The 12,724-nt window shown below is 40.3% G+C and overlaps 1 protein-coding gene across 1 annotated transcript in view; it reads right to left on the bottom strand.

The window, feature by feature from the left end:
• Positions 1-12,423, bottom strand: part of LOC147253760 (eukaryotic translation initiation factor 3 subunit H) — a 77,111-nt gene extending 64,688 nt beyond the window's left edge. Inside the window, exon 1 of the mRNA XM_086217385.1 lies at positions 12,299-12,423. Coding sequence (XP_086073511.1) covers positions 12,299-12,400 — 102 coding nt within the window. The 5' untranslated portion in view covers positions 12,401-12,423. The remainder of the gene's footprint in view (positions 1-12,298) is intronic.
• Between the last annotated feature and the right edge of the window lie 301 nt (positions 12,424-12,724).

The following is a 12,724-nucleotide window of genomic DNA, read 5'->3' as shown; positions in this document are numbered from 1 at the left end:
TAAAACTCAGTTCAATATACTCATTGTGAGATGTGCTGGCTAACATAGACCAAAGAGTGGAGAATAAAGCAAAGTGTCTAAATGAACAAGACAAGCAGTTGAAAGCATGGTGTGGCAGGGGAGAGCATAAATCACACTGATAACAGCGTGGGCAGGTCACAGCCGAAGGCATTAATAATACACACATACACACAGCAGCAGGGTGGCAGTCCAGGAGCCCAGTTCACAACAAAAAACACCCATCATCACCATGAGGGAGCTCTTACTGGTCTCAGCAGCTCTTGCACGCATATGCTTACACACATAAACACACACACCACACACTCATCTGTCGTGCTCGATGATTTATTTCAAAGGAGCGTTGGACCTGTCATGCAACAAGTAAAAGAGCTTGGGGTGGGAGAAGAGAGATGATACGGGGTGGAGTGGGGAGAAAAACAAATCTTGCCGCCTGCCTGCCTTGGATTCTCTGACATGGGGCTGGAATGAACAATAGGCTTGTATGTGTGGGGGGTGGTGGTGGTGGTGGTGGTGGTGATGGTGGGGTGGGGGTGCAGGAGGAGCAGGTGAGGGCCGGGAAACCAGACAGATGAACCAATGAGCATGAGGGAGACAAGAGAGGAATGGTGCAGGGGAGCAGCAGGCTTCAACGGATGTCTTGGGAGACTGCAACACTGGCCACTTTACAAAGCCTCCATCCCGCCATTGCCCTACGAGCATCGGCTCCTTTTCTACCAGTAAATAGCTTTTGTAGACTCCCTCCATCAGTGAGGACAGACAGATAACACGGATAGATACACAATGCTTTCAGCTATCTAAAGCTTGGCAATCTGTTCATCACACACCTAAATAGCATCTGTCTGGAAAAAGAGGTGAGATGAACAATTGCCAAAACACAACTGTGGGAAAGACCAAAAGAAAAAATAAAGATGAATTGAATCACACACAACTGGAAGGAAGTAGACAAGGGACAAAGGTTTCAGTGGATCTGATATGTTTGCTTCCTGAGGCTGGGTAAATGCCATCAGCTATTGTAAGCAAAGCCTGGAAAGCTCAAAGTTGGTGTGAACTAAGGCCCTGCCGATATCAGCCGATCACGGCCTATTACAAAATAGCATATTGGTGTACATCTTTTCCGATATGCGCCAATATTAAAAAGCCTTTTTTTTTTTTTTTTTTTTTTTTTTAAATGGCACACAAGAAGGCAGAAAACAATGCCAATGGTGATTTTAAAATGCTGGAATGTAGTTTGTCCAGCAGACAGCTCTGGCACTTCAACACTGTTTAATTTATTACTTTACCGTGTTAATTTCTCAGAAATTAGCCCTATACCTTTACATCATCATATCAGTGCAAAATTAGTGAACGAGTGCAACAATCCCATATCTGTCGCCACACAGACACACAAAGACATTCTTTAATACCAAGTCTTCCCTTGCTTCTCTTTCACACCCACAGACAGAGGTAACGCTATTGATCTAGCTCCCCAGCAGCTAGCTAGCCCAGTGAGTTCACCTCATGTGGAGACGGCCCAGATTGATATGTGGACAGCACATTATAAATCAACAAGCTTAAAATTGAATTGTGAAAAATCAATTGTGGTCCAAATCCCTTGTTGGCTGGCTTTAATTCTTATCATAAATCTTTTCTCTCACTCACACAAAAGGGCTCATATCCTTGCCACAACGGTGCTCAAGTTATAAGAAAGTACAGACAGAGAGAGACAACGCCGGAATGAGTTTTCTTTTTGCGCCATTTATGATTGGATGAACTCGACACTATATTTAATATGATACACCAGATGTTAAAACCTGGATGTGGCATAAGTAGTGATGGGATAATCCACCACACAAGAGCCACAATAGTCTCTTTCTTCATCTGCAAACGCTCACTTGTTGGCTGTCAAACAGCTTTAATTGCGTCGGGTTGAGCCAGAGTTTAACAGGGCTGTCAAAAGACTGTCACTCAATTGTGTGAAAATATAAAATCTTTTAGAGTATAATGACTTGTTAAACATCTATATTTACTGGCCACATGTGACAGCTCAACGCATCAATTACAACAACAACAACATCAACAAATACAAAATTTAAATTACCTTCAATATTTAAGCATATACATACATTTGAATGAGAAAATATTTTTTGGTCATTGTTGGAAAAAAGTAGCTCACAGTTTGTCTCACTCTGGTACGGTAAGACCACCATCACTGACGTAGGTCTCATAAGCACTAGTTTGAGTCTGAGCTGCTGCTTGGAATATATGACAGACAGGAGTTACACAGCGTAATTTGCTAATTTGATGACTGAATGTAGGTCAACTGACGGAGGGTTGACACTTCACAGCCTCAGCAGCAGATGTAGAGAGAGATCTGCACCCTGCCACATCTGAAAATACTTCTGTTCCATACAAAAATACTTCAAACGTTAAGCGGAAGATGCCGTTACCTTACTGAATCATGCATTTTATTATTTTCTCATATTTGCACCATCCTCACAACCAGAAACAACTGCATCCCTCATCTCTGATTGGTTGGGATGCCTCCACTGAGTCAATATTAATAATTTCTCTCTTCTCCCTTAGAGGCAACAGGATTTACCAGATCATACAACAATCACTAGATCACATCAGTCCCGCAGCCTGCCCATAACGTAGCTCCACAGTAGAAACCATTCCGTCATATCACCCAACCCTATCACAGGAAATTCAAAACAAACAAGTTCCTGTGTGTTTTTGTGGAGGTAGTAGCAGAACAATAGGAGGCAGCCAGAGTGAGCTGTTAGATGAAAAGCTGCGGGGAACAGGCTGCACTCCTCCGACTTCTCTGAACTCAGCTGTGCTCAGCTGCTGAGTGCAAAACTACTCACAACATGTGCAGCACCAAATCAGATCAGAGCTGCAGTTATTTTGGACTACAGCATTTATTAAAACAACTTGTGTTGGTTTAGTGGTGCAGTAAACATTATTTGCCTCACAAATATTAGATTTTCAAGGCCTACCCAGACATAAACAAACATATCAGCAGATTATATTAAATATTGACCCTCTTACATAAAAACAGAGCCCTGACATGAATCACAAAATTTTTATTTGTGACCAAAATAGGTCTTCGTGACACTGTATCCATTGTTGAAGGGTACAGACTATATCACTTGGTACAACTATGGGTACTAAGAGTACCAATTTTGGTCCCTGAACACATCATGGTAACTGTGAGAGAATGGGGATAAAGAGAGCCAGCGGGACTTTTGAAACAGTCTTGAAAGCAACACATTACGCAGGTGTGATTCCATCAACAGAGAGCTCTAATGGAATCAAAATTCATGGCTACATTTTTGAAAACTTTTTACTTTCACATTTTACAAATGGGTGAAATTCATAAGTTAGGGCTTTATTTATTTAAATACATTTCTAGTTACAACAACAAAAAAAAGCACAGAAAAAAGGTACTGTTGAGTAGCAGTTCCAGTACCATATTGGTTCAAATGTGCATATTCCCAAACATTCTACTCCTGAACTTCCATATAGTTTTCTTATGACAATAAATTGTTAACGGCAATAATTTCAAATCAATCATGCATTTTTTTAGCATTCAAAATGTGCTTTAATGGGATTTTTTCAAGTGTTTAACAGTGGAATCAACATAGAATTGTAAAAAATATGTTTGCTCCGTGTTTTTTCTGGCTCTAGTGCCCTAATTTTTTTCCTCAACGGCGCAGCAGCTCTTAAAAAATATTTTTAGTTTCCCCTCTGTTTTTCTGACTAGAACAGCAAACCTAAGAATGCAGCACCACTCTGTCCACCATGCAGGTCAACTAACACCACCAACTACAGTCTGAGACTCAACGGACCTCACAGTGAAACAAGGAATCACAGCGGAGTGAGTGGTTACCTCGCTGTGAAGGTGGCTGGCTCGCAGCATTTATAAACTGCTTTCCTCACCAGTTCTGAAAATGTTTTAGAAGCATTGGTTTCATATTGCCTTCGCAACACCCAAGATATACTAATCTGTCAGCCAATCTCTTTTCATAGTCTGTCACTATTTCGCCAAACCCAGGAGAGAACTCAAGGTGTGGGAAAACTCATGTTTTTAAAAGTCACGCATCCAATAAGTCACTGACTAGACCTAAAATAGTTATTGTCATTAATCACAAAGTTATTTTGAGCTGAAGAACAGCTTCATCTATTTTGATGCAGTTCTCCTTTCCTGTTCTCTGGCTCACTGACGTAGCCTGACTTCACTGAACTATAAACTGATATAGCCCATTATAGTGATATATGGAGCATTTGCAAGTCTCTATTGGAAAGCTGATTAAGCCTCTGTTGTAAATTTGGAGGTGAATCCTCAGCTGTTGCCTTGAAATGATCAATTACAGCTTTCCTTTCCCACCCTGGTTCGTTGAGGTGGCATCGTACGACTTTTTCTGTATACTGATGTTAAGTATTTTCCAGGAAAAGTGGAGCAGATTTCTCTTTGCTCCATAGAGACCACCAGGTCCCATTTACACGACTAAGGTCCTTATTTGACCTCTACAAACCTAAACTCAGGTTGAACCTGTCAACATAGGATTGTGAGATCCCACGAGATCAACAAGATCACATGAGAAGACTGCTCCTGTGATAGAAACGGTATTGCCAAACTTCTAGTGTGCCCAACCTTGAAGTTGTTATCTCATAAAGAATTTCTAGCTATTGTCCATTACCCACAGAAACCCTGAACAAGCTAATGATCCGGAGGCAGGTGGACGTCTGTAGAGGGAACAAGATCCCTTCAACAGATAGTAATCAGCAGAGTCGGAGCAGGTATTCTCTGCTGGAGTCAACATGATGATATTCCTGAATAAAAACCAGGAGACAAGCCGACCTATGTCGCGGAAGGAGGAAGGAAGTAAGAACTGACTGTTACCTACTGACTGTTTGGAGTGTGGAGGAAGTCTTCCTCTTAGAACCTCTTGGCATTTACGGAGTTAATGAATGTTTTTGTTTTGTTAATGTTCATACATTAAGGTGTAGTAGACTATTCATTTACTACTACATTTTGGCATCAATTGGGATGATATATGAACCATCATGTCTTGATGTTGTTCATCCTGCAATTTCTGTTCACGGCGCTTCACGCTCTGTCAGCACCATGGACAGCTCCCATTAACTCATTAAGGCACTGTGAAACTCAAGTGCGAATCTCTACTCAGAGTGACAGTCAGCGAACAGTCGAGAGGAACAATTAGGCAGGTTTTAAACATCCACATCAGGAGATCATATCTGCCCAGCAGAGAGCATGCTAATGCCTGCTCAGATCCAAGCTTATACATGTGGTCAATCGCTGCAATTTTGTTTCTGTACTGGAAGAAGATTCTCCCATGAATGTGCAGATCACCCGTTCCTTTTCAATTTTTGTTTTCTAAATGGGGGCTGTTTACACATTCTTTCCACTTGAAAAATGGTTCTAAGTTCCAATGGTAAAGTGTTCCAGAAACATCTTTGTGCTTTCAATCAAGGGTGATTGTAACTGATAATAAAAATATCTTCAATCATATTTTCTTGGGAAGTTGGGTATCATAATCTCTTGCCGTTACAACCCGGAAGGAAAGTGAGATAGTTGTTTCTGTGTGTGTTACAGCTGATCGGTGTGACATCATAAGGTGAGATCACCTTCCTGACAGGGCTTGGATCCAGAAACCCCAGGTAAAAGGAAATGCCTCAGGGTGAGAAGGTACCGTTTTACCCGATCCTATAGTCACAGAAAGCACTTCAAAGAAAATACCTGCCACCGTTGAAAGAGATGTTAAAATTAAAACCAATTCTGACATCACCTTTCATCCCTCACAGCTCTCAAATCTTAATTCCAAATTGTCCTTTATAACGTGCTGGGGCTTTTCTTTTCATTCATATTGTTGCGTGACTGACGTGGATCAAACATCAGAATAAATTGTTTTTGAAACATACAGACAATTGTGTGATCTCAGTAGGTGTTTAATAGGAGCCATCAGAGTGCTGTGTTCCACTCCTGTGGCAACATCACCACTGAAACCTCTTCAAAAGTAAGGAAACAATGCAAATGGACTACACAGCCATAGTGATGCTGTCTGTGGGCAACCCTCAAGCTAAACCTCTGACAGCCAGGTCATGACGCAACACAACAGCAACTGCTCCTACTACTGCATACAAAAGTGCATTCAGGTGGAACTCTTTGCAGAACTCCCCCTGAAACAGACACCTTTTCTTCAAGAGTCAGGATCCAAAAGAGGTCATACAGTAAACGGGCCTCCACTGTTTTTAATTTAATTGCTGCGATTAAAATATTTGGTTGATAAGGCTGAGAGAAGGAATTAAGAAAGTCTCATTAGAGGTCTAAATAATACACATGGAGGTGAAATATTTAGATTTGAAATTAGGGCCCAAGACTCGAGGGCAGCTTTAATTAGTAAGATAAAAGGAAGACAGCAGCTGCCAAGTTCAAGTCCTGCGACTGTGTTCAGGCACACCAGGCAAATGAGCTGCTTTGTGTCCGTGGAATTTGAGGGCTGGAGGAGGGAAAGAGGAGCGGCGTGGCAGTGAGGCAAGTTTGTCCTCTGCTGTTTCTAAGGAGGTACTACACAATAAACACAACATCGTTTGTGTCTCGTCAAGTTGAATTTCAAGCGTGCCACAGCTGAGTCGGGAAATCCAGAGTTCAAAGCAATGGTATGATTGTTATACTTGAGGTTAAAATGAATATTTCAAAAAAAAAAAATAAGCCCAATTTTTATATAACGCAAACTACAACGTAAAACGATATTGAAATGCCTTAACACCTTATTAAATAAAGACAACTCTTACAAATGAACTTAAAACTACAGGTCCAGGAAGCTTTTCTTCAAAAGGTTAACTGCAACTGTACGTGAATAAAGCACAGCTGTGCCTGGGGAAGTCTTCAGTCGACTACTCAACAACTTAACGCTGGATCCTCATTAAAGGGGGACTTCTATCTTGTTGTGGTGTGTTGGTTTCTCCAGGTGAACCTAATACATTGCACTATTTTGAAATACATCGAAATGCAATTGTTTTGATGAGTATTGCAATACGATTTGTAACATCAGAGGGAATGTTCATTTTGACATCATTACTGTCATTTTTACTGAAACCCCTATAAAATGATTATAGTGATATTTTTATGGGGATCTGCATTTAGCAAAGAACTTTTCAAACTTTTTCCATTTTTGACACACAACCAGCCTTTAAAACTATAGCACATTGTTCTGATTTTTAAATTGCAGTGGTGCATATTGCAATTTCTAATTTATTCTGATTAATTGTGCATCCCTGCCAATAAATCAAACTAATTAAACGAATGTTAGTAACATGTGGAAGCAGTGAAATGATTCATTGCCGGGCCGAATTTTGGGGTATTGTAGTGATTTTAGCGTGCTAATTCAATGACCTGCCTCCTCCAGAATTCAGCGATTCGCCTCTGAAAGGCCTTTCCAACTATGAGTTGGGCAGTTATTCTGCTTGTTCTTACTGCAGTGGTGTCCAACTTTTTTTTTTTTTAAACAAAGCAGAACAGTAATTCAAAGACATTAGCTGGTTAAGTGGTTGCTGCTGAAAGCAATATCGATTCATAAATCAGATTGGAGAACAGGACTAACATTGAATGTGCAGTCATGTGCCCTGATTATTCAATAGCTACCCACCTTCTTCTTTCTTTCTTTTTTTTTTTAATAGTGTCAGACAGCTGTTCAGCCGGCACTATATGTGCGTCAAGATGGCAAATTGCTTCTCTTACAGTAGGTCCTAACTTGCATCCAACCTGAAAAGCAATATCGGCACGGACGGCTATATATTGATTCCTTTTTTTTCCTCCACTATTAAAATAAAATCTTATTTCAGGGTACAGCTGCGTGCAGTACATTGACTTCCCCAGCAATCTCCTCCCCACTCTCTCTCTCTCGCTCTCTTTCCCGCTCAAAAACAGATTGACAATGAACAGATCCGTCTGTGACTTGCACGCCATTTAAAGCTGGAAGACATAAAACCAGGCACATTCAGGTTACATAAGGACACAGAACCGTTTCTGTCAGAAAACCATCCTAGAGAGGAACTCTTTCTGCTCGTGTGCACAGATGAGGTCCTCACATGCTCCTCAAAAGTGGATTTTTTGAGATTCGTGGATCTTGAAGGGCCTGCCAAAATTTCAAGTCTTCAAGTGTACTGAGATGATATTTAGGCCAAGACTTCCTCTCATTTAAAGTCCAATTAGCCACTTAGGACATGACAGTGGAGACGAAAAACTAACTTATGAATGTAAATTCAGAGGGCTGCAATTTACCATTATTTTCATCATCAATAGATTTTCCAATTTTTTTTTTCCACTGTTAATCTATTAACCATTTAGTCTGTAAAATGTTAAGAAAATCTTAAATACATTCAGATAACCAAGAGCCTAGGCCTGGGCGATATGGACTAAAAATAAAATCTCAGATTTTTTTCACACAAAATTCAATTCATGATTTTTCAGATTTTTTTTTTAAAGAAAATAAGAAGGACAAAGGACAGAGGGAACTCAAAACAAGTTCTGCTTTTATTTGATCAAAAACGCAACGCCACTTTATAAATGGTACCGTATCTTTAGCGATGTGCAAAGCGCCCGCTTCAGTGATTGCTCTCCCTCGTGCCCCTTTCTTATCATACGTGGTCCTGTGGGTAAATGATTCCACCACAGTAAGCTGTTTTTTAGTGGGAGTTTGTTGGTTATAGTGGTCTTGTTCCCCTTGCAAAGAGCAGCATTTCTCCCACTCGGGTGGATGCCTCTGTTTTAGATGCTGAAATAAGTTTGTTATGCTGCTGCCTTTTACTGCTATGGGCCTCAGACAAAGTTTGCGGCACGCAGTCACTTGTTCAACGTATGTCGCCCCAAACCAAAACCAGTTCCAAACCACTGACAATACTACTGCTTTCTTAGAAAAAAAACTTCTCGCTCTCGTTAGCCATAATGCTGCTATACATACCCAGGAAACAAGGGGGAGGGGTGAAGGGGAAAGATATGGAAGCTCCTGAGGGACAAAAGATGCGCCATAGCAAGAAGAGTAAAAACTCGAACTTTTTTATTTTTCAAATTGTCCGCAACAAAAAAACTTGAATTAATCGATAAAATCGATACATAGCCCAGGCCTATAAGAGCCCAATGTACAGCTAACAGATCAAAACCATAAATTACAAAAAAAAAGAACAAATTCATATACTTAAGAGCTTCACACCAGGAAATTGACATTTGTGTTTGAAAAAAAAAAGCCTAAAGTTTTGATTTTTCAACTATTGGAAAATTGTCTTTCCATTGCCTCATTAAAAAATTGTATTCTGCTTATCAGCCATCTTACTAAGACAAAAAAATGAAAATGTTCAAGATGACGAATACTGTAGTATTTATGACTACTGAAACAACTTCTGCCTCAGTAGCGTTCAGTGTCCACTAAGCCTAAATAGATCATTTTGCTTTTGCTTTTATGATGGTTCCACAAGTTTTGCATTAATCTGAAGACACAGTGCACAGTTATCTGTCTGTAAAGCCATAGGGTGGCTTTCTATCGGGGTCAGGCACTTCAAAGTCTGACCCAGACAACAAAAGACTCACCTTCAATTTTAAATCAATGTCTTCGTTCATGGTCTTTCATACCTGGAGGAGTGGTGAGCTTGAGCAACTGCTCAGTATCACACTGGCTTCCATGTTTCCATCCCTCTCTATCTCTGAACAAAATCAGTGATTCAATTAACAAAATGCGGCAGAATCCCGCAGCTTCTCAACAGCTCATTCAAATCATCAACATTTAGAGGGCAGCCATGCTAAGTTGCTAATTAACTCATCTACAGAACATTGATCAGTATGGCCTGATAGAATACAGTGAAAGCCTGCCCATGATTTGGAGATACAGCTGTTCCTCGCCCCTTCAACAAGGTTGTGTAACATGGTCCAAGGAATAATTGGTTATATTTGAGGGGACATTCCTACATCTGTCATCTATAAATGCAATAAATCTTTATGTGACTCCACTCTCTTCATCAACATCAACCTTGGCATGTGCAATTCTCAAAGTCAGATATTAAACTTTCAAAGCTGGTTTGACAAGCACATCATTTAGCCTTTGTTTGGGTGTGTGTGTGGGGGGGGGGGTACCACATGGTATTAATCAATGGCCTTGCATGCTAATAAATATTTGTATTAATGTACATACAACTTCGGAACATTGACAATCCCATGAAATTTGATATTTGCAAAATATTTTACTTGATGACCATACAAGCCCTGTAGTACCAGAGTAGTAGCCAGAGGTGACTGCTGCCATTCTAGTCAATGTTGCGGTGTTCACATTTGGAGGACAGAGCATCAGTCAGTACAGAACAGACAGAGCCAGACAGGAATTTCCCACACAAATGGCACTGTGAATACAGTCAATTTTCAAAATAAAACACAATGTGCAAACTCCCCTGCAGCTGTGTGGAAAACAGACATGACCAACGCAGCAGCCTGAATGCGACACAGCTGTGCTAGGTTACAAAGGGCATTAGAGAATGCAAGAGGAAGAGAGAAAGGCTGTGCCAGTGAAGGAAAAAAGGACCGCTTCCTGACATCCATGATACCAGATGATAGGGGTGTAACAATTCGTTTTAACAACATTTTGTATCACGATTCATGGTTACCGATGCGATTCAAGGATGATTTTGGTTCATCTAGAACAATACGATCCAAAACGATTCAGTGACCTGAAACCGATTCAGTAACTTTTTAGCCAAAAATTCTACCAGCGTGCCTGTTAAATAAATACCTGGGTACTGGACAGTGCAGGTGAAGTTTCCTAGATTCCTGTTGTTTCTTGTACAGAAATCAGGCATAAATTAATTATGGATATAAACAAACAACAATTAAACAAAAATTAATGGCAAATGGCAAAGTGTTTCATTTGAATTAAGTGCAACCAACACTTCAGTCAACCAACAATGTAAGATTGATATGTCATCCGGAAGGCCAACTTACTGAGCACAGATCGATGTTGTTGGATCATAGAAATATAAATGATTCATCGATGTAGTAGATGAATTGTTCCACCCCTACCAAACAGTAATAACCATGCACTTGCACAAAATATGATTGGCTACAAATTTAACTTGCACATTCCAACAAAAACAAAGTTTGCATCTGCCTCCATTTAGGTTGCAGTCTAGAGGCCTGGAGGCTTTATGATGTCACTAAACCCATAGCTCCCTCAAAAAAAAACCAAACAAACAAGCAATGCTCTAGTTTTCACAATTTGAGAAAATATTGTATGGACTTATTAAGAGGTCTTTACCTCTACTTTACTTTTCTTTCTGCACTGTGGAACACAGGCAGCCTGCCAACTCACAAGATGATCCCAGACACCAATATCCTCAATTCTGATGTTTTCCAAAATATTTTTCTTAGTTTTGTAGATAGAAGCAATTCCAAATATCTCTAAATCTGGTTTATTTGACTGACCAGATGGATGAATAACTTTCAGTGCTCACATGTGCCAAAAATGTACACTGTATAGAATTTCAAAAGTGGACTGGCTTTTGACTACCCTCTGGCCTCCAAATATCAGGTTTACAAAGAAATGCAAACACCATTATACCTATACCACCACTATGTGTGACATCCAAAATAGTAAGGGGACACCTAATAATCCAGGGTATAAGATCTGACACTGGTAGTGTCCAATGGTCAAACACTAAGAATGGATTAAGAAGACAAATATCCAACAATTACACTTTTCGCACACCATTTACATCTTTCAATATGCAGTTACTTTTTAGTGACAGAGAGAAATGAGTAAGTATACCATTATTTAATTTGCAGTAATCAATGATATAACTATGTGTATACGAAAGTATTGGTAGTAAAATCGCAAAGACGGTGAGTACTAAACTTTTATTTGGAAAAAAAACTGTGTAATAGTCACACCCTCTGTTTACTAATAGCTCCCTACCACAAGTAGCTGGTTTCCTTGAGCCGTTAGCTTATTGTTAGCCTGTGAGCTAGCAAGACTGTTATTACGGTAATGTTTGTGTTTAACCATTTATTGGGCCAGTAACGTATCTTACCGGATTAAATGTTGTATATAACCAGGTTATTTACTGGTTTCGGTGTTTAATTTTAACATTAACTGATAACAAGTAGCTGAGAAAATCAGCCCGCCGCCATGATGATAACTGAATAACATCTGTGACGTTAACACCGGGGTTTGTCTGTCATAAATTCCCTGTAATTTCCCAAGTGTAGCCTCTATAGAACCGTAGCCACACTTACCAGTCCTTCAATCTGGATTTGTTTGACTGGAGAGTCCAAAGTACCGCCCGTAGAAGCCATCGCGGTGTTGGATACTGATGCAGATTCTTTACGTGTAGCCATGGACAAGCCGTCGCACGCGGAAAAGGGGGGGGGGGGGGGGCAGTTTTCGGTGAAGCACGTTTCCGTCAAAGATTCATTCGTTTCCTGTTTGTTAAACAACAAGAGTTGAAAAAGAAACGTTCCTAGTGATTGCGAGTCGCGGCACTTGTAAATGTATCGAGTGATTATTGCGATTACAAGAGAGACAGACGGGCTTTGCTTGTGACCCCCGATTTGATTTACGAATGTTTCGACTTCGAGCTGGATGTTGTCTGTACTGTTGTCTTACGCTGAATGATGTACCATTCTCAAATTCAGAAGCTCAATACGTCAGTGTCGAGGCGT

The sequence above is a fragment of the Aulostomus chinensis genome, chromosome 11 (genome assembly GCF_037954235.1).
Source record: "Aulostomus chinensis isolate RoL2024-O1b breed Wild chromosome 11, RoL_Achi_v1.0, whole genome shotgun sequence".
In the NCBI taxonomy this organism is placed as follows: domain Eukaryota; kingdom Metazoa; phylum Chordata; class Actinopteri; order Syngnathiformes; family Aulostomidae; genus Aulostomus; species Aulostomus chinensis.
The sequence above is the reverse complement of the archived record's forward strand: the minus strand, read 5'-3'. Positions and strand labels throughout refer to the sequence as shown.